This window comes from Periplaneta americana, chromosome 8 (genome assembly GCF_040183065.1).
Source record: "Periplaneta americana isolate PAMFEO1 chromosome 8, P.americana_PAMFEO1_priV1, whole genome shotgun sequence".
Taxonomy (NCBI): Eukaryota; Metazoa; Arthropoda; class Insecta; order Blattodea; family Blattidae; genus Periplaneta; species Periplaneta americana.
The window spans coordinates 81,802,483-81,826,316 of NC_091124.1; the positions used below are offsets into that span (position 1 = coordinate 81,802,483).

At 35.9% G+C, this 23,834-nt stretch overlaps 1 protein-coding gene across 1 annotated transcript in view; it reads right to left on the reverse strand.

Moving 5' to 3' along the window:
- Positions 1 to 2,499: 2,499 nt before the first annotated feature.
- LOC138704230 (uncharacterized) overlaps positions 2,500 to 23,834 on the reverse strand; it is a 538,384-nt gene continuing 517,049 nt past the window's right edge. The window contains exons 3-4 of the mRNA XM_069832110.1: positions 5,000 to 5,074; positions 2,500 to 2,725 (exon numbers count right to left, since the gene is read on the reverse strand). Of these exons, the coding sequence (XP_069688211.1) occupies positions 2,500 to 2,725; positions 5,000 to 5,074 (301 nt within the window). The remainder of the gene's footprint in view (positions 2,726 to 4,999; positions 5,075 to 23,834) is intronic.

The window sequence follows — 23,834 nt, forward strand, 5'->3', positions numbered from 1 at the left end:
CTAGCGGATTATTAGGTAGGGGAATATCTGCCACATAGATGTTATACAGAGTGGGAGATATGACACTGCCTTGGGGGACCCCAGCTTCTATTCGGAAGGTCCGAGAAAGTTCGTTCCTTCCGAGTCTCACCTGTCCTGTTCGGTTCGATATGAAGCTGGAGAGCCAACGTGTGATTTCGTGTGGCAGGTTTAAGGATGTGAGTTTATATTTTAGGGCGTCTATCCAAACGGTGTCAAAGGCTCTCTTGGCGTCTAAGGCAATAAGGATGCTGTAGTGTCTGCGTGTATAAGCCTCTTCAATGGGAGTGAGCACTCGTATCAGCTGGTCGTGTAGCTGCGCTCCCGGTCGGAATCCGGCTTGAGTGGTCGGGAGTAGATTGCGGTTGCGCATATAGACGTGTAATCGTGACACGAGAACTTTCTCCATTAATTTGGCTAATGTTGATGTCAAACTGATCGGTCGGTAGTTTTGTGGGTCAGACGCGTCTTTGCCTGGTTTAGGAAAGAGAAGTATGTGAGAGTGTTTCCAGCGCTTTGGTGTGTGTCCTAGTCTGAGTGATCCTGTGTAAAGTTCTGCAAGATAATTTAGTGCTTTGGGAGGCAGTTGGCGTAGTATGTTGTAAGTGATTTGGTCTGGTCCGGGGGAAGAGTTTTTTATGTATCTTAGTTCCAATGATATGTCTAGCGGAGTGATGTTGTCAATGAGTGGATCGTCGGTCGATCGAGGAAGTGGCGCTGGAAGCGGCTCGTAGAGATCAGGATTCTGTGTGATGTGATGTGTAATGTATGCTAGATGTTGGGGGTCGAAAGATGGGTGATTTGGCGTGGTGTGTATATTTTCTAGTGTGCGGCTGAGAAGATCTAGTTTACCAGGCGTGTCGTATACTATGTGTTGTCCGTCGCGTAGTGGGTGGTTTGAGTTTGCGTGTTTTCCTCGTATCCGTTTGATCACGTCCCAGAAAAGATTGGGATTGTGAGTTCTATTGTGGTCAAGTCTGTCTATAAATCTTTTCCATCTGTGCGCCTCAAAACGTTGTATGGTATCTCGTACATCCTGTTGAAGGGAACGGTACAGTCGTCTGTCTTCGTCTGCGTGTGTCCGTGTGAATAGTCTGTGCGCTGCTCTCTTTGTCTTTATTAGTTTGATTATGTTTGGTGGTAGTCGCCTGCGTGTATCCGTGGTGCGTTTTCTTGTCGGTATGGATATATTCATTGCAGCTTCAAGCACCTGTACGAACGTTTCGTCGGCGTGGTCTATGTCTTCTGGTTTTGATATGTCGATGTCGGGTAGTGTCAGTGTAATGTGCGTCTTGAATTGGATCCAGTCTGCGTTGCGAAAATCTCTCGTAAGTATGGTCTCCTTGTCAGGAGTTGGGCGGTAGGTGGTGGTGGCCAGTTTGAAGACGATTGGTGAATGGTCTATATTGAGTGGGGCAAGAACTTTGATGTCAGTTATACGGTGTTGTAGGCGGTGGGAAGTGAATATTTTATCAGGTGTGGTGAAGTTTTGATTGAGGTAGGGTGTTCTTGTGGGGGCTGGTAGTGGTATTTGGATGTAGGATAGGTTTGGAAGTAGGGTGGCTAATTGTGTGCCCTTGGGGTTTCTGCGGTTGTCATGGAGGAGTTCATGGTGAGCATTGATGTCTGTTGTTATAACTATGTTTGGGAGAGTGTTCAGATATTGCAGTAGGAGTATGGGGAGGCGGCTTGTTGGAGGGGAGTACAGTGAAGCCACATGCACATTGGTATTTCCGTCGTCTATTCGGATTATGACGCATTCATTGTCGTCGAGGTACGGTGGTAGTGCGATTTGTCTCACGTGTAAGTCTTGTTTAGTCATTAACATGGCTCCTCCTCGTGGTATGCGGGTGGGTGGTCGATCGTATCTGTAGATTGTATAACCTTTTATGTTGAATTTGTCCGTTGGTTTCAGGCAAGTTTCGTTTAAACTTACAACGTCGGGTTCCATTTCTTGTATTAAGTCATAGAGTTCTGTGCGGTTGTTGTACAGGTGCCTGATATTGCAGTGAATAATGGTCATGTCGTGTCTTAATCGGATAGACCCCATATTGAATATTTAGGTTAGGGAGGGAGGAGGATGTTGTGAGGGATCGTCGGGGTGGGATGGGGGACATTGGATAGTATTGAAACCCTCCGCTAAGGCTGTGTTTATAGCGGTCCCAATTACAGTCTGCATTTTCTGTAGTATGGGTGTTATGATTATGTCAATGTTGTTGCCATAGGGCGTAACATTGACTTTTCTGTTGATCGTTTTCTTGGCTGTGGCGTTTATTGTTGCTGTCGTGGCGTCAAATCGTGACGGGGGCGTTGTGTTGATTGTGGTGGCAGTGATGAAAGAGGTGATACTGTTGATGGCCTGGCTTATCTTCTCTTCCACATATTTTTCCAGTCTGTCAATGTGGGCCGCTATTCTTTTGTCAATGTAGTCCCGGATTTGTTGGGGTGAAGGAATAGTTGGGGTTTCATTGGTGGGGGAAGCTACTTTCGCGTATGATGTAGTGTTGCTGGTTGTGGGAGAGGTTTGGTGCGGTGTGGTTGTTGGTTAGTGTAAGCTGGGAAGTTGTCATGTGTTAGTTCTGGTGGTGGAGGAGGCATTTTGCTGGGTTTAGTTGGGGAGAGTGGGGCTTGTCTTTTAATGAGTGGGTGGTATGTTGGTTCATCGGGGAGGTCAACATCTCGGGGGTACAGAGGGCAGTGCATCTCGCTGCAGTGAACGAAACGTTTGGTCACACACCCAACGCACCACGGCCTGATAGCCCGGAAAATTTTGCTCCTATTGACGCCGGCGGTGAAAGCCTACACTCGAATATAATACATCAATTTACCTCCAACAGTTTGACATTTAAAAATGTGCGTAAGCAATTTGTTATGAGTGATTATTAATTTTTAGATGATATTTGATTGTGATAGTAAATGTATTTGCATCCAATCCTACCCTGAGCACGAGAACACACTTTTTTCAGGGAAATGCTAGAATTTTGTAGATTCCAATTTATTTGTATTATACTTTTCGGCAATTAACAATTATTATTATTATTATTATTATTATTATTATTATTATTATTATTATTATTATTATTATTATTATTATTATAGTAGTGTGCACCTGTAGACGTATGCTTTGCGCGAACAATTACAACGTAAGAGACTTTTTTTTATTGAAATGTCAAGTGAACAGAAAACTGTAGCGATTACAGTTGAGACTGGGAGGAGAAGAAAAAAATGGTGAAATCCTACGATACAGACCGCCATATTACTTTTTATGACGGAAAGTGAGGCGATATCACCAGCAGATGTCTTATAATAAAGCAGTGGAAGGACATAACAGCAAAGAAACTTTGCGAAAATAAAACTCAAACCAAAATATCTGATTCCTCTAAGTAAATACTGTTACTATAATGTGTATTAAATAAGTTTTTAGAGTGCGTGGATAACAACAGAGATTTTTTTAATCACAATTTTTTCCCTTCAGAAATTACTGTAATTTCTGGCACTTACGGTTTATTAAAAAAATTTATCATCCGAAACATCCTCCGCCCCCATTGTTTCGGATGAACGGGGTTCTCCTGTAGTTGCATTCATCAATGGATCTAATCGAGCGATTAACGTTACGGACTAGGGCGCACGCTAACAAACCGCGTTAGAATCCAAGTGAAATTTGTGAAGGAAACGACTCCGTTCGGTAGTAGATTTTCGCGGGGTATTACCGTTTCCTTTACAAGCATGCTTCCATTTCTCTACTGTAGTTGCATTTATCAATGGACCTAATCGAGTGATTAACGTTACGGACTAGGGCGCACGCTATCAAACCGCGTTAGAATCCAAGTGAAATTTGTGAAGGAAACGACTCCGTTCGGTAGTAGATTTTCGCAGAGTATTACCGTTTCCTTTACAAGCATGCTTCCATTTCTCTACTGTAGTTGCATTTATCAATGGATCTAATCGAGTGATTAACGTTACGGACTAGGGCGCACGCTAACAAACCGCGTTAGAATCCAAGTGAAATTTGTGATGGAAACGACTCCGTTCGGTAGTAGATTTTCGCAGGGTATTGCCGTTTCCTTTACAAGCATGCTTCCATTTCTCTACTAATCATAATAACCGTCGAATTGGTGTCGTGTAAACCAGAGATATTCAATCTCTTTTGCTAGAGTACCCCCAAAATATATTTGTACCCCCGAACTTCATTGGAATTAAATAAGAATTAACACAAGACTATAACTGATGTTGTACGAAAAATAAATTGTTATATTATTATTATTATTATTATTATTATTATTATTATTATTATTATTATTATTATTATTATTAGACTATACAGTAGGCCTAGTTAATATTAGTAGTAATGATTTATGTTGTTGGTGCTTGCTCTCGGCGTGTTCCAAATATAGCATCGGAACTTGAATCAGGTATGGCTTATTGGATAAGGAGCCAGAACGTAAAGCTGGAAACCCGGGTTCGAGTCCTGGTACCGGAGAGAATTTTTCTCTATTCTACCGATCCTCCACCATATAAAATGTTTTAGTTTTGAAGTGCTTTTTGTTTTAGATATTTATACATGTTTTATCTCTATATTCAAACAGCTAAAATATATTTTAATATTTGCAATAACTTATTTAAAATTTATGTTATATAATAGATTTAGCTTTGTATGAATAACAAAGTAATACAGTATAGCTGCGAAATGTAGCTGAAGCAGAGTAAAAAGGTATAACGATGGGACAGATTCAGAAAGTCTAAGTGTGTGTTAAAAATTACGTACAATCTATTCAAATGCACTCTTCAAATGTTACACTTCTGCAAACGTTTCACTACATTATTTTACTTCCAGGTCGTGACCTCCTCCTGTATTCCATAATCTCAATGCCTACCTAGCATTCTAGAGTTACATTTGAATAAACTCACTGAAAAAATACTCCGTCATTAAATATATTTCTGATGATTATAAACTTGAAAATGTAGCAACCATAAGACTTACATCTCTCTCAAAGTCTCCCGGTAATGTTGTAAGGCTCCTTCTTTCAACACTGTCATGCCGGCGTGCACAACCGTTCTGAAAGAGCAAAGAAAGTTTGTTATTCAAACAGTTTACGATCAAATAACACTTACACGCAGAATGCTTTTTTATTTCTATAAACAAATAAACCTTTAAAATAATGTTCATGGGAATTATCTGAATGGTTCCATAATGGGAACCTTAATTGTATAACCGAACATAATATTACCACAGTTTAGCATATACAGTTGCGAAGTTCAATACTTACTAAATATGCAAACATAGACAGTTGAAATATGCATCCATAGGTAGTTGCTAGCCACCAGGATCGCTACTATCGCCTCATCACAGACTCTTTCCCTAGCAGACGATAGAATGTATTGTACTTTTGATATAGTGTTCTTTTGAAAAATTAACACCTTCCTTCCACTATTGAAATACGAAATACATACGGTTTATATATTATTTTCATAAAGTATAAATTATATTTTATAAACTCACCTTCCTGGATCTTTCGGAAGGATAACTCTGACCTCTTTTTCTTAGAATTTATAGTACAACAAACGTCTCCTTGTCCCATATTATTACTCAAATTATTGTATTTTAGCCATTTACAGTTATTACAACCGATAACGAACATTTCACAGTTTACACAACTTTTCACAACAATGCGAAACACGGCACAGTCAATGCCTTCGGGTTTTCTATTTCAGTGTATGGAGCTCAGTGAATTATTATATTATAAATTTATTGCGTATCATAGCTAAGTTTTATTTTGTGTAATGTGTCCAAAAGTTCCCTTTACTTCTTGTTGCATAATATGTTGCAGAAATAATTACAAATCTGTGTTATTTTAATGTGAAGAGAATTTTACATGCTAACATAATCTTTTCGCATCAACATTTTAAGTTTAGAATGGAAGCTATTTTGAGGTTTAATAAAAAAGAATTTATATTGTGATTTTAATATAGCACATCTACCTTCCTTGATAAAGACAGAAAATTTGTCATACCACTCTTATGAAATTAGTGTATGTACGATTGTTTCTTCCTATCTTAGGTAGTAGATAAATACAATAATTCAATACTCAATTGTAGTATTAAAATACAGACAAATTGAATGTGCGGAGTATCATACATGACATTATGCTTACTTATAATGTATAATTGCGAATTTAGGAATATAAGATATAGTAAACATAACCTATAATATTTCCATATGAATGGCAGGGCATTGGAGACCACTAAAATTAGACAGAAAGGGGCAATTGGTACAGTAAACATAACCTATAATTTCAACATATCTAAATATTCGTGCGGTTCAACTGAAAATTATTGAATCGTGCATAAATGAATGTACAATAATTTCGCAATATTTAATCGAAATAAAGGCAGGTAGGTCTATTACACATACGAACAACGTAATTTTCACATCAAAAATAATATTACACCTTAACTCGCAAGGAATTATGTCTGAAGTGTCTCCTAATCATTGTTTTAAATTTTATTAATGCAATTACACTAATTTTAGAGAAATATATGTTACTTTTTATGCATTCCAATTAATTTATATGCTTGAAACGCCGCCCTTCGTGATCGGGTTAAGCTAGTCACATGGCCTGCCTTACGGCCTGTATTAGATCACGATGGCAGTGACACAGTCTATTGTTCCTAGTACACACAGCGCTCCAAGCGGCTAGCAACTATCGCGAGAAATGCAAAAAATCACCCCAAGATCCGCGACTGTATATACTAGACTGTGATATTACAGTGAGTGCTGGATTCTATAAATACCAATAAGAGATTAGTAACTAATACTCGACCAAGGCCAGTGGAGACCTGCACCCAGGAGCCGTGGCGCTGCTGCTCCTGCGTTCGTAATACCGCATCGCAATAGTTCACATTACGCCCGCGGCTCCACCTGCTTTGGTCGAGTAATAACACAAGAAACATTATTGAGTGGCGACACATTAATATTCTTCCAAATATAGTTATAAGGCACATGTGGTTTCATCATGACGGTGTTTCAGCGAACTATTCGGCAATGTGTAGAACAGTGATAATTCCACTCATCCTTCATCAGTGATAGTAGGCCTAAGTCGAGGGAAATATCCCTTTTCGTGGAAATTCAGTTATCGATATTAAAAGAAAGGAAAATTGATGAGTGTTTATACGAAGAGAAATATTTATAATATGAGCAGCAACTTGTGATAAAATAAAACAAGCATTTAAGATCAATAACAGATAATTTAATATTTAGTTAAAATGTTATTTAACCAGCTATGAAAGAAACTGCGACTTTTAAATATGTTATTAATAAATAGGCCTACTTTAGCCACCGGTGTAGCTTAGTTGCCTAAGGCGCTTGCCTGCCGATTCGGAATTGCGCTCGGGCGTGTGTTCGGTTCCCCCTTGGGCTGATTACCTGTTTGGATTTTATCCGGTCAAATACTATCTCGCTTTCACCAAGCCTATCGACGCTAAATAACATAGTAGTTGATAATAATAGTAGTGGTAATAATAATAATAATAATAATAATAATAATAATAATAACAAACAAACTAGATTTTCTTCAAATGTGTCTGAAAGGTCGTTACAAAAATTGAATGATAATGAAAAATACATTATCTACTGAACCTAGGTCAAAATGTGAAAATGGCTATAAAAAGATTGTAAGTTTATTTTTGTTTTTGTGTTTTCTTTATTTGTTTGTTTTTCGCATCCTGTTATAGTTGGAGAAACATCCATAGTTTACAGATTAAATATTTATTTTTATTATACGAGAAAGAATAAGAGCAAATCGAAAAATCTTATTTCCGACACAAACAAGAAATTCAATGACAACAATATCTGCCACCGGCATGTCTGCTTCATAGATTCATAACTAGAATAGGCAGGGAAAAGATTATTTATCTGTTGGATTCGTTGTTACCACTTTTGCTATGTCTAGCTTCGTTATTGCTCTTGACCAATAAAAAGCTGAGGGGAATTTAGAGTGAATGAAGAGGTAAATTTTATAGAATTATCACAATTCACGAAAATAGCAGTACATTCTAGGACGTTATAGAGCAGTGGTATTCAATCTATGGTACGTGTAAGCCAGGGGTATGCGGGGTTGTCTCAAAGGGTACGCATCCCACTGACTAGGTATGTAAATATGCTGACGTATTTATTTCATTATATTTGTTGATAATTATTGCAGTTTGCATACTTATTTGCTTTTATAATATAAACTCTTGTTTTTCCTCCCTTCGGTAACACTTTACATAATTTATTACTATTAATATTGCATCAATAACTACTGTATGTATAATAATAATAATAATAATAATAATAATAATAATAATAATAATAATAATAATAATAATAATAATAATACTTATAATTTATTTTGCATACATCAATCATAGTCTTTTATTGTTACAATTGTAATGCAGTTTGGGGGTACGAAGGTAAAAAAAAATGTATTACGGGGGTACGCTGGCAAATAAGATTGAATACCACTGTTCTGGAGTGTGCCGAGTGTGTCAGTCAACTGTGTATTCTGTATTCTTAGTTTCGAAATTAATGGTCAGCATTTTGAACCTGTATATTATAAATTGTTTGAAAGACAAAATTAGTGGTTCTTCAAATAAAATATACATGATTTTCAGCATGGAATTGCGGATTTATATTCTTTCCACTTGTACTTGGCTTATGTCCGCTTGCTTTGTTATTGGCCTGCTTTTTTCTTATATGACGTAGGGACCTACATAGAAAAAAGCTTCTTTGCCATACTCTCTTAAAGAGTAGTCGAAGAGCAAGGGTTTGTAGGAGAGAGGTAGAGATGAACAAAATTAACTGCCGTTCTCGCTCGCTGTGTTCGTTGCATTTGTTTCGAATCTCGTCTCGTCATTCTCGTGCGCTTCGAGTCTCGCTCATCATTCTCGAAATAGCATTTGGTCGGCGTGGAAAGATTTCGTAACTTTGAATAACATAAACCATTGAAATAAATAACATTATAAATGTGTAAACGAAACAAAAAGACAAAACAGAACAGTATCTTAGTTATCAAATTGTTCTGGTTCTATTATATAATATTACCTATGGTTATATAAATAGGAAAAAAAACCATTCTCAAATAAATTTGCATTACTAAGAAACATAAAACATAACGTTAATATATTTTTACTTGAGATTGCACACTTGATTTCAAACATATGATAAGAAAATTCCTAGCCTTTTAATAAGAGTCTAGTAATTAAATAAAGATTGGGGAACGGGTTATTATTATTATTATTATTATTATTATTATTATTATTATTATTATACACAGAAAAGGTACAGATGGTATTTCAAATAGCCTACTTGATTGTTTATACATAAATAACAGTTGCCAAAATAAATAAAAGTACAGTCAGGTATAAACAACTGTGGCGATTCAAGCCTTCTTGACGTTCGGGACTTCGGGAGTGATCAATCTCGGCGTCTCGAAATACTCACAAGCAGTCTTTACATCAACGACGCGATGTATAGAAATTGTCGTGCGGGTTTTCGGCTTTGCGGGCGCTGTTAGCCTTATTTTCTCGATCGTTGTTCATTTCTAGAGAGAGGTTTTAGCGAGTATTCATAGCGGGGAGGCGAGTCGAGTATTTTACTGCAAGATAACAGTCGGAGAAAAGAGAAACAGTAATACAAACCATATGCGGGACCGTGTCCTCCCGCACATGTTCCATTTCTACATCCCCGCCATCTCGGCCCATTTTGTTCACATTATGTATTAAATAAAGAATGGTAATTTAGGCTTTCCTGGCTGAGTTTAGTCTATATACGAGTAAATACTTCTACATCCATCGTTGCACCGCAATGTGACGTGAGATGGCTTACGATGTGACTAATTTAGAACCTTATCCTATCGATATAAGACATGCGCCATTTACAAGTCACAAAAACATCATTTTAGTTGATCTTATAATGTCAGAAAGAAAGGCAAACGACCTAATGTTTTTAATATTTCATTTTTTGTGTATAAATTATAGCTTAACGTGAGGACGAGTTGAATAGCCTACCTAACGATCAGTGTCAGGATTGGCATGCTCACGACGAAACGAGTTGAGTACATGTTAATCTACTGGGCGAGATATGAAAGTATGAAATAAATGGGGATGTACAGGGTGTAAGGGGTATAAGTGCCGTCCTTTCCACAGTCGTAGGGGAGGTCTACAGGATCAAAAAATGTCCATACAACATAGGGTCAAAACTTTATAGTTTTCCCAGAAAAAATATTTCTTCTCTTATGTTATCCGCGTTATATTGCTTATATCGTTAGTAAAATTACGAAAACAATTACATCAGTAGGTATATCTAGCAAAGAACTAATATTAGTTTAAATATATATTTGTGTGTTCTATTAAGTTTTCGTGAAATTAAATAAAATGACATCCTTAAATTTGTTAATATTCTGGCGTGAGAGACGTGGCAACGTGTTCAGCAGGCAGTACTCTACACAGACGTACGTACATGTCAGCTGAGTTCAAGCTCCCTGTCCATAGCTCTACTGCCGAACGGATGATAGTTCGGTACCAGGTATTCGATAAACAATTTACAATGTTATTCACAGTTTAGGAATATCATATGTTATTAATTTATGGAGAAAGTCGTCGTAATTGAAGTGAGTCAAGGAGACGTGCAGTCAATGTTTTCCGCAATGAAGGTTACCTAATCGGCGAATTTTGTAGCGGTTTCTCAACGATTATATTTATTAGAACCTAGGGGTGCTATTCATAGACATTTCGCTATCCCGCGCTACGAGCGTGCTAAACTAGCCCCGGCTATCGACTGGTTACTTGTACACGATTCATATCATATCATATCGCTAACACTGGTTTATTAATACGAAAAACGTTAGTTCGCTGATAATGCACCGGAAGCCCGCGCTAAGAATGTCTACAGGAGTCTCTTACCTCGTTTCGAAAATCACACAAACAGATATTTCCTTAAGAATGGTACTGCTTTAAGGAAGCGGGAGAAGCTCAAATGTTGCATTTAAAAAAGAGTTCGTGTGATTTTATGCAGTAAACCATTATTGTTTATTTTTAGACGTACAATAAAAAATGGACCAATATTCCCAATATTGTTAAATAACATCGTTGTTTCTGCAATAACTCCTATGTGCAAAATATAAAATTTTTCAGTAGCAAGAAAAAACACAATTATTCATTCTATGGCAGTGGTACATAGATTTTATATCCTTATATTTTCGAAAGAAAGAAATACAATTACATATAGGAGATTTTATTATTTTCGGTATCACTATTTGAGTTATTTAACAGAGCAAAAATCAGAAAATTGATTAATATGTCACATAGGAATTATTGCAGGAACAACGACAATAAAATAGAAATTTACCATAAAGTTCTATTAATGAGATTTAAAGTTTGTAATTGCTGTTCGTTTTATGTAAACAACGGTCCGCCTCTGCAATAGAACAGAGCGTCTGTTTTGTACCGGTATGTCTGTATCCCTTGAGCTGTACCGTGTACTTATAAACTGCCTCCTCCCCATCCAGCAACGTTGCCAAAGGCCTAATATTGTGAACTTTAATAATTAGTTAAATATTGCAATTAGAAAAAAATTGAGAGGACATTTTTCCTTCCTTATGACATGAACAATCATCAGTTAAAACAATGGCACTTATACCCCTTATAACCTGTATACACGCATAAAGCCTGCTATCAAGCAATTTGATTAGAAATGCGTCTTATAACTAATAATAAATATATCACAATAGTTTAGGCTTGGTTTATGAAGAGAAGCCCATAAATATGGCTACCTTGAATTCGAAATAAATCGCAGATTCTCTCACAGCTTTTGTTAATGAACTCTATTACAAAGTAATTCGTGGAATGCTTTATAGGCCTACACAGCAACGCAAATCAATGGCAGCAGGTGGTGTAACTTACCAAAGGTGTGAATTTATCACGACGCTCATAAACCATCCATGCCAATACATGTCGAGGAAATATACGACTACAAAGGTAAATAAACATAAACGCAGCGTTTGAAAGTGTGGGAATACCAGCGATGTGTCAGCGAGTGAAATAATTAGATGGATCACTGAACTTGATTCTCCGAAATGTAGCGTAATGACACAAAATATATTATGTCATGACATATTAGTCAGCTGTGATATTTACACAATTTATTAATTAGGCTGTGATATATTTTCTGAATTTAAATCCACACAAAATTTGCTCTGGATACGAGACAGCATCGGTGATTCATTTTGAAAGCTGATTTCGTTCTGTATAAATTTATACCCTAAATATTATTGTTCACTGTCGTTATGTATTAATGTGAAAGAGCGTTTCAATCCGTCCTATTAGTGAAAGAAAGTAAAGATGTAGAAGAAGAGGAAGCGGGAAGAAGTTGAAAGTATAAAACATTACACTAGGTGAGTGAAGTATGGAAAAATGGCTGTAATTTTCCTGTTTTTAATTTTATGAAGAAGCTCTATATAAAAAAAACATAAGGTGTGGAAAAGTAAATATCTCTAACGTGCTTTCGAAAGGTATTTTTTTCACTTATAAAGAGTGTGTTAAGGGATCTGTTATTTTAAACGGCACTATGTGCTTATTTTTTCATCTTTTGGAATTTTCAGGTCTCAAAACGTACAAAATCATTATTATTATTTCTTACCATTTATGAATTACTATCTTCTAAAAATCGCCTTCACTTTATGATCTCAATAAACATATACATAACAAAGATATGATTTTCAGTAAGCTTTTATCAATTTATATCTATAAAGAATTAGGGAGCAATGTTGTATTAAAATCAAAGAAGAACACTTATAAAAGTCGGAGGCACCGATTTTGGCAGATGACCTCGATGACATTTCCAGTAGGCGAGCCAATACTGTTTGTGTAAGCTGCGAGAATGAGATGCGATAACATTCTGAGTCGTTCATATTTTCATAACAGCAGCTCATATCAATTATCCTTATTATGAAACACACCACGGTACAGTCCTACTCAAAGAATTCCCTTAATAAATGTAAATGACTTCCGTTCGCAATGATTTTACAATACGTCTCCTACATTTTCTAAATTAAATTAATTCTTAATTAAAAGGAAAAAGCATTGCATTACGCATACATGTATATATAATCCTACCCTTACCAGATCAATATACAAGATTTGTCCAGTAATAATCTAGGGATCGTCTACTGGTGGTGCGACAATTCAAGTTAATAAAATTACGATTCTTCTTAATAATCAAAATATAATTTGGTTAATTGGGTAAAATTGCATGCTGCGGAAGTTAGATTTATATAAGAGTATAATAAATAGGATTGTAATGGATATTACAAGGGCAATAACTTCTTCACACGCACATTGTGAATAGAACAGAGAAGAAAGCATTTTAAAATATTCGAAATCGTACAAAATACCGGAGAAACCAATTTTCTCTGCACAAATTGCACCAATTGAAAAATATAATTACCATTCACAATAAATACTATATTTTATGGATTCTAAAAAGTTGTTTATTAATCTAGAGGTATTGGGTGATGACTCTATTAAATTCCAGCACAACATTCATTCGGAATATGTAGAAATTACACTTTGGATTTCACTAAATGTAGAGGCCTACTATCAAAAGGTGCTACATACCCCCTTAAATACTGTACATGTGTTACCTGTGCGATATCCGATGTTTAATTTTTTTAAATGTAATTCATAGTACTGAAACTGCCATATTGAATTCGCACAAATTGTATTATTCGTAATTTTCGCCTCGAAAACCCCTAAGATATCTAATTTAATTTTTCACCCATTTTTGTCCCACTCCACCACTTTAGGGACAAAGTCGGACTAAATAATACCTTATTCGTATTCTGTGATAGTAAAGATCCCCAGATATGGACTTTCATCGAGATCGGATGACATGAGATTTCTCACTCCGTTCTGCCTTTTCATCAGTACCTTAGGATATGGCATTTAAAAAATCTAAGAATGTTTAACCAATATTGTAGAGAGTAACCTTCATTTTAAATTTTACGTCTTTAAATATAGTTTAGTGAATTTTTAAAATCGTCGACTTCTTTCTCTCTTCTCTCTGCTCGGAAGTAAAAAAAAAAAAAAAAAAAAAAAAAAAAAAAAAAAAAAAAAAAAAAAAAAAAAAAAAACTGAAGTTATTTCAAGGGAGTAGCCTACGTGAAATTGAATTTTTTTACTTTCCATATACATTTTAGAAACAATTCTGAGAGATGAGATGAATAGTCTAACCCAATTTTATGAGTGAATCTTTGTTTTAAATTTAAAGGCTGCACGTCTGCTGGTTAAAAAAAATAAATCGGTATAATTATTTTGATCATTACTGCCTCCCATTTTCCATCCCTTAATGTTCGTATTTTTTAAAACTCAGTCTTATCTATTGACTAAGGATTAACATATTTCCATATACATATATATTTCCATATAATATATAACAGATTATATTTCCATTTCGTACAATATTCTGGTCACGAGACATAATCATATACTTTGTCTTTTCGGGATTTACTACCAAACTTATCGCTTTATTTGCTTCAAGTAAAATTTCCGTGTTTTCCCTAATCGTTTGTGGAGTTTTTCCTAACATATTCACGTCATCCGCATAGACAAAAAGCTGATGTAACCCGTTCAATTCCAAACCCTCTCTGTTATCCTGAACTTCCCTAATGGCATATTCTAGAGCGAAGTTAAAAAGTAAAGGTGATAGTGCATCTCCTTGCTTTAGCCCGCAGTGAATTGAAACGCATCAGATAGAAACTGGCCTATACGGACTCTGCTGTAAGTTTCATTGAGACACATTTTAATTAATCGAACAAATTTCTTGGGAATACCAAAGACACATGTAGACTACTGTAATATTTGTTTAGTTTTTGGAGGTGATTGTCCAGAGTACACAAATACTCGTGAGTGCATGTTTACTCTTATGTCCTACCCATTCCACTGCGACAGAGATAACAGCCGATCTTGCAGCGGTGAGGATTCGCTCTCCAGTTCACATTCAGAAAATCCATCTGCCAAAATCCCTGGCGCGACCTATAGCTCATTTCATGATCCCTTTATTGACAAAGTGATAAATTGATGTACGGTACTAAAGGATTTCCTTTTGATAAGTACACGTACAATTATGATGATAAATTTCAGGGAATTTTTCAAAATATAAATTTATATGTAGTAAAATACCTGACTTTTACGTTCTGGGACCTGAAGAATCAAAGAATGGGTAAATAAGTGTATGATACCGTTTAAATAGAGACTCCTTGCACAACCTTTATAAATGGCATACATTGCTTTTGAAGACATCTATAAAAAATATTCCAATACCTATTCCTTTTTTCACTCGCTAGAACTTTCTCATTAAGGGTTAAGAGAAGAGAAAAAGAGAGGAGAGGAGAGGAGAGGAGAGGAGAGAAGAGAAGAGAAGAGAAGAGAAGAGAAGAGAAGAGAAGAGAAGAGAAGAGAAGAGAAGAGAAGAGAAGAGAAGAGAAGTCAGTGCTAACTCTCTATTTAACATCTGTATTTGACTCAGATTTTGTGATGTAATGATGAGACTGTAATGGGGCATTGGATAAATGAAACGTGTAAAGAGAACAAGATCAACAATATAAGGGCGAGTAGGTGTAAAGATTATAATAAAGAGTATAGATAAGAGATCAGAAAAACAGAGCAGTGAATCAAAGAAGAAAAATAACGCTTAAATTAGGAATGTTATTATTGGAAATGAACTTAATAATAAAGTAACAACCGAACACATGAAATCCCCCACGTTACACGCCTGATCTTTCAGAACATAATAGCTTAATGCAGAATAAGCGTTGTATGTAATTTTACAGACTTCTTACTAACCTAATTGAATAACTCAGGAAATAGAAAATTAATTTTCCCACCCTCCTCCTACATACTCACACTGCATCATAAGCTAGTCCTTTAGAAAAATTATTTTCAGGAAATACAAGCTCTTTGCCTGTAAGCGTGGGACTATCATTTTGCGTATAACAGATGAAACACTAGAGTCACTTGCAATCCCTCCAAGAGACATTGTTACTGGAAGTTACACTTCACACAAGAGAAAACAATCCACGTCTGAATTTGAAAATAAACAGAATCTATCTTCGTTTACAGAAAGGGGCTTCAGAGCAAAATATGTTATATGTTGTAGGTTGGATATCTCTGTTTAGTCTCTAAGCGATAACATGCGAGCCAGTTGACATACAATTGCCATTCTTGTACAGTTGATTTCAGAATTTGTAGCTCTATCGAATGTCATAGCTTAAAATTAATTCCTAGCCATAAATATTGTGCGTGCAAGAAAGAAACTAATACGCGACGCTTCAATGAGACTTCGCGACGATTTAACTAGGCAACACCGCTACACTGTTACTGGCTAGTCGACATACACCGGCCTGAATTAGCTCCCCCTTATATGCCTTCGTCCCGCGCCGTGGCGTCGCGGTCTAAGGCATCCCGCCTAGGACTCGCGTTACGGAATGCGCGCTGGTTCGAGTCCTCATGGGGGAAGAAATTTTCTCATGACATTTCGGCCAGTGTATGGGACCGGTGCCCACCCAGCATCGTGATGCACTTGGGGAGCTACGATAGGTAGCGAAATCCGGTTGCGAATACCAGCTATAACGGCTGTGGGGATCATCGTGCTAACCACACGATACCTCCATTCTGGTTGGATGATCGTCCACCTCTGCTTCGGCATGTGGGCGTGAGGCCAGCAGCCGGCTGGTCGGTCTAGGCCCTTCACGGGCTGTAGCGCCACGGATTATTATTATTATTATTATTATTATTATTATTATTATTATTATTATTATTATTATTATATGCCTTCATATTCTGAAATCGCTTTAGTGGTGCGATGGGATAAATGCCTGAACCGCGGTGATGACTAAGTGGAAAAATAATCAGAGGTATTTAAAATATTGCCTGCATTTTGATTTTCCTGTATGTTTATTATTGTCAGATTAACTCAGTCCTTAACGTCATATACTGTATCACCTCCCTCAAATCCATTTCAATATTATTATCTATGTCTAGGCGTCTCCAAAGTTCTTTTTCTTTCTGCTTCTGCCTCCCACTAACACTTAACATACATTTCTGAATTCGCACATTCGTGCTACATGTCCTGCCCTTCTCAAACATCTGGATTTAATGTTTTCAATTATTAGGTGAAGAATACAATGCGTGCAGTTCTGCGCTGTGTAACTTTCTCTATTCTCCTGTAACTTCATCCCTCTTAGCCCCGTATATTTTCCTAACAACCTTATTCTCAAACACCCTTAGCTTCTGTTTCTCTCTCAGAGTGATAGTCCAGGTTTCACAACAATACAGAACAACCGGTAATGTAACTGTTTTATAAATTCTAACTAATTTTCTTTAGAGCAGACTGGATGATAAAAGCTTCTCAACCGAATAATAGAAGGCATTTTCCATATTTATTCTGTGTTTAATTTCCTCCCGAGTGTGATTTATATTTTTGTTATTGTTGCTCCGAGTTATTTGAATTTTTCCACCTCTTCAAAGAATAAATTTCGAATTGTTATATTTCCATTCCGTATTATGTTCTCGTTACAAGACATAATCATATAAGCCTACTTTGTCTTTTCTGGATTTACTTCCAAACCTATCTCTTTACTTGCTTCAAGTAAAATTTCCGTGTCTTCCCTAATAGTTACAGGTAACTAAAGCTTCGGGGGGGGGGGGAAGTTCGACCAGAATATAAATTCACACCAAGGGCATCCCTCCCAGTATGAGTCCCGATCGCTACCTGTACCTTGCCTGTGGTGCTAAGATATTTATTATAACGTCAATGGTTTATATTCCTTACCATATTTATTTAACGTAAATTATTGAGTGAAATAAGGGATATGAAATAATTCATTCTCAGAATCGGGGGAATCAAGTATTCTGACTGCTTTTCTTCTCACAAAATGAAAATGAGCCAATTACTGGGCCTTAGCTAAGCAAAATCGTAACTCTGTTCATTCAATCAGAAGCGCGTGTCTTAATCACTTATCCGGAACGCTATTCTGATTTCCCTGCCAAGTTTCAAGCTGTACCAATTCTCAGAATACTTACTGTTCTAGGAGGCCCTGTTTGCTTGGTTGCCTACATCAATTATTTCTAATAATCTTAATGCTTGATCAGCGATATATTCTGGAAGCAGCTTAATTAGAAGACCGCAATTATATCCTTACTATTAATAGAAAGTGTAGTGTTTACTTTATGAAAACAACAGGACTGGAAAATTCAAAGTATAATTTTAGACACAATAGGAATATCCATTCACTTATAATTTAGGACTTCCATTTCAAAACTTCTCATTCTAAATAACAATTTATTTCAATTAAATTTAATTTAAACAAACAAAAAAATTCATTTTAGAAAATCAGGTGGAGTTTGAAATCAGTATCAGTTTTAATTGCATTTGAGGTTTCACTTCCTCACCTCCTGTCCCTTTGAAATTTTAAATGGCACACCTATAATATGGTTATGTCTCATGACCAGAATATAGTACGAAATGGAAATATAAGAATTCGAAATTTATCTTTTGAAGAGGTGGAAATATTTTGGATCAACAGTAACAAATATAAATGACACTCAGGAGGAAATTAAATGCAAAATAAATATAGAAAAGAGACTATTATTATTCGGTTCAGAAACTTTTGACATCCAATCTGCTTTCAAGAAAGATCAAAGTTAAAATTTATGAAACAGTTATATTAACGGTTGTTCTGTATTGTTGTGAAACTTGGACTCTCACTTCGAGACAGGAGCAGAGATTAAGAGTGTTCGAGAATAAGGTTGTTAGGAAAATATTTGAGGCTAAGAGGGATGAAGTTACAGGAGAATGGAGAAAGTTACACAACGCAGAACTGCACGCATTGTATTCTTCACCTCACATAATTAGCAATATTAAAATATGCCTGGGTTAAATCCCAAATCTCTCCGCGGTGCATATGAAGAGAAGGCATATGTCACTGTTGATAATGATTCGTCCGTCGAACGGGAATGTTAAGCCAGGCGGACCTTGGTGCTATTCGAAAGGAGTAGGCTACGTGTCGGCACCGGGTTTCCCCTTCTCCCTTCCTCATCATCATCATCATCACCATTTATTCCAGACACTACACTTACACAACACTTACACATACACTCACCCTAGTACACGACATAACTCGCCACAGATACACATGTGCAGTGTGGCTCGCCAAAGTGGCGTACAACTAGAAAATGGGTCACAGTCCTGCCATCTATCCGCAATATGCGAAACCCGAATCACGTAAGGTGAAATGAATAGGCATTGAATACATACATACATACATACATACATACATACATACATACATACATACATACATACATACATACATACATCTGTGTTATATTGTAAACATACAGGTAGCAAGGCATGTAGTATTACCTTTATTGTAATGGGACATGCCGTTCAACTAATATTTAAAAAAATACACACTGTACATACATACATACATACATACATACATACATACATACATACATACATACATACATACATACATACGAGTACATACATACATACAATTCAGACGTTTGAGATGGGTAAAGTATGTAGCATATATGGGTTAATTCAGAAATGTATATAGGCCTACAGTGTTATACTAGGGGCAGAAGAAATAGGCGGGTATGGTGAACCCCTCATTCACTACCCCGACTCCTATACCCCTCAGAACCTGCTTGGTGTATGGTCCTGTCCCAAGTAACTTACTCCTCCATTCACACGTTTTACACTATAGGAAAACTTAAAAGAATAAAATAATAACGTGATTTCTAGTAAGTACAAATACCTGATTTACTGAATATTGTTTGTTTTGGTTACTCAGCTATCCGAACACAGGTCTGAAACTCATAAATGACAACAATAACGCATTACTCATGAGGTAGCTAAGCCAGGAGATAATGGGGTATGGTGGCCAGTTTTCTTTCCCCTTCCATTGCATACATCGCTGAATAGTAACATATTACACTGAGACTTTAGATGATATTATCATTTATAATATTTCGCAAGTTAGCCATTTCACAAATGTAATAATTATTATAATGTAATGTAAACCTAATGGGGAAATTAAATATTTAGCACTACACATAAGTATTTTATTTTTATGTGTTTTCAGAATAGCCTATTGTATTTAAATAGTAAATACTAAATAATTGTTATACAATTGGCCTATTAACTTTGTGAATCAAGAGAAAATTAAGGTGCAAAAAATTATATAATATAATTTTACTGTGTGTAGAAAATGTACACGTTATCATAACATGAACGAGTTTCGTAATAAAAAATACTTACGTATTAGAAGCATACTTAAGAATGACTTAGCTTAACAAAACAAATAACACAATAAATATGACTAAGAATCGTTCTGCACAAATTCTTTGAATCGATCGTACTTTTAAAGTCCTCACAATCTTTAAGTTCTTTTAAGAAACAGTAAACGTGATTAATAACGCCTTTAGTATGACGTCTGACATCAGGGCTTGACTGAGACATGATAGCGATTACTTGGATGATTAGTATAAAATAAAAATAAATTATGAGTGATTGGTATTCAAAAATACTTTTTATTATGATATAATATATTTGCGAAGAAGCTATAACATAATAGTATCACAGAAGAGCACTTGTCAACAACTAGCATTCGAACGCAGCGACAGGAAGGTCTCTTTGTTCAGGTCATAAACCTCTAAAGAAAGTGTGGAGTGAGTAGCTTCAGCACAAGACCAAAAACCCGCCTATTTCGTCTGCCTTTACTATAGTTAGAAGTCCAGAGAGAAAAAGATCTTTGAGGAGGTCGAGACGTAGATGGGAGGGTAATATGAAAATGGATTTGAGGGAGGTGGGATATAACGGTAGGGATAGGATTAATCTTGCTCAGGATAGGGATCGATGGCGGGCTTATGTGAGAGCGGCAATGAATCTCTGGGTTCTCTAAAAGCCATTTGTAATTTAGTAACCCTTGTAATAGGCTATAATACTTCCATTTGAAAGATTATTAAATTTTTATACACCTCATTCATTTTTTGTTTCCTATCGTCGTGTGGCAGCTCTAGCTGAAGAGAATAAAGTAATAATCTACAAAGGCTATTGTTGATTACAGGTTATTTCAGGTAATAACACAAACTAATATTAAGGAATGTTACTGTTGTATATTATAAAATCATTATTTGAAAATTTAAAACCGGATAGGAGATTAAAAAAAAAGAAGTTTGAATTTACGTTATTTGTCTATGGATTTGATATTATGGCAATGTTAAGTAGAGGAGTTCCGAAACAGACTGTATCACAATGGAGCACATTTTGACATTTAATTTAGTAAATTTTATTAATTACATTTAGGAAATTACCCAAATGAAAATGTGTTTACATCCTACAACCAAGTAACAATAAAAAAAATCCAGGCTGCAAGGCGACGATAGAAAACAAAAATCTCAGAACAAATGAATGAGACGTGCGAACATTTGAATACTCTTTCAAATTAAATTTAAGTAACATGGAGGACTGCAATTGCAAAGGAAACTTTTAATATAATAAGTATAAATAAAGAATTATTATTATTATTACTATTACTATTATTATTATTATTATTATTATTATTATTATTATTAATATAAAAAGGACCTCTGGAAAAAGAACTAAGAAAGAGACTAGTGATGTGCTTTGTGTGGAGTGTGTGGCATTGTACGGGGCTGAAACATGAACATTACGAAGAAGTGAAGCGAATAGAAGCATTTGAAATGTGGATATGGAGAAGAATGGAGCATGTGAAATTGACAGAATAAGAAGTGAAGGTGTGTTGGAAAGAGTAGGTGAAGAAAGAATGATGCTCAAACTGATCAGGAAGAGAAAAAGGAATTGGCTGGGTCACTGGCTGGTATTAGGATTTATTTATCTTTATTATGATTTATTAAATTAATAGAAGATTCTAACTTCTTTCCTATGCTTTTAAAACATAGAGAAGAAACTGTCTGCTGAAGGATGCACTAGAAGGAATGGTGAGTGGGAGAAGAGTTGGGGCCAGTAGGAATATTGAAGAATGGTGGGTTTGCAGTGAAGGACCTGCCCTTGGGCCTAACACTATGAATTAATGAATGAATGAAGATGTATCATTAAAAATTTTAAAGGGGGTTGGAGTAATGGAGTGAAACGTAAAATGCAATTAACACTGTTTTTAAACTTCCCCGTCAATATCTAAATTGTTTTTTTTTAATTAATTAAATTCATTGAAGTAAATTTCATTCATGAGGTCCGCAGAAGATGCTTCTTTTTATATTAAATGTTTCCTTTGCCATTACAATCCTTCGTGATACTTAGGCTAAATTTAATTTGAAAGGGTATTCAAATGTTCGTACATCTCATTCAATGGTTCTGACATCTTTTGTTATTTGTATTGGAAAGTTTTGAAATAAACGCCGTGTATTTTATTATTAGTCACTGTTTATCCCCATGCAACTAAAGCTCCTTCTTAATAGATTGGTAGTATAATATTAGTAATAAAAATTGAAAAACTGATAGCGACAGTATAATAATAGGACCCGGTTTCTTCAAACTTTGTTAAATTATAAGAGTGTGTTATTCCATTTTAACCGTAAACTTAACAGTTGAAGCATTTCTTGAATTACTGTTACTACTAACAGGCTGTTAAAACCCATGTTAATTTAACTGCCCAATTTCATACAGATAAATCACTTAACTCCCTATTAGCATAGAAGTATTCAATATGGCTGGTGCATTAGATGCTGAACTTTTATATATTGATTTTATTCAGAAAATGATATCCGTGAATACCGGTACATAAACAGAGCGGATGATTTCTGTGATTTGATAGAAAAGAAGTTCATACAAAGGTATAGACTATTTTCTGCTAAGCCTTACTTTTCGCTTTCAACGTAAATCTATTTGTTTGTTTGTTCTCAATAACTGGTTTATTCTGCGAAATTATTTTCAGCAGAAGACTTATCTCGAATGAAGAGACATGAGTCCCACGATTTCTTTTTGTTCCAATGTTTACTATTCCACAACAGCAATACCAAAACGCCGCTCCACGCTATTGTGATACAGACGACGGAAAGAAGCTTAAATCAAACCTGAGAAAATAGAAAGACTTCTATCCTCTCTCAATCAAACACGAAAACAAGCGAGAATCGCAATTTTCAGAGTTCAGGAAACAGAATTGAGACTAGGCCTATACTTGGTTATAGGTTATGGTGAAATTCTAGAACAGGCGTTCTCAACCTGATGCTCGCGAGCACCAAGATGCTCTTTTAATGACATTTGGTGCTCTAGTCGTGCAAATAAAAAGTGCTCGCGAGCACAAACGCTCCTGAGGCCCCTTTTTCAATTCCAATTTTGTTTACGACCATCCATTATAATATTACCTTAGAGGCCTGATAGGTCTTCTCGTATTTCATGGTGTGTATCCCCTTTCAATTCAGTGTGGACTTAATCAGAAAAATCAAGACTATTCAAGAGAATAATATGGCTGCTCGTGAGAAACTTGAATTATTGATAGATCTCTAGTCCTTTTCAGAGCAGAAACGTTTGTTTTATAGGGAGAAATTCGTAGTCTTTGGGGAGCGGAAGATAAAAAGAAAAACTCAAAATACTGCAGCGTGTTTCTCTCATATGTCTTGCTATCTTCGGGACAACCTTCCTATGCGAAAAAACTTTCTCACTTATGAAATACCTCAAGAACAAAGTGCGTACGACCACTATTAATTAATTCACATCTGCAGGACTGTTT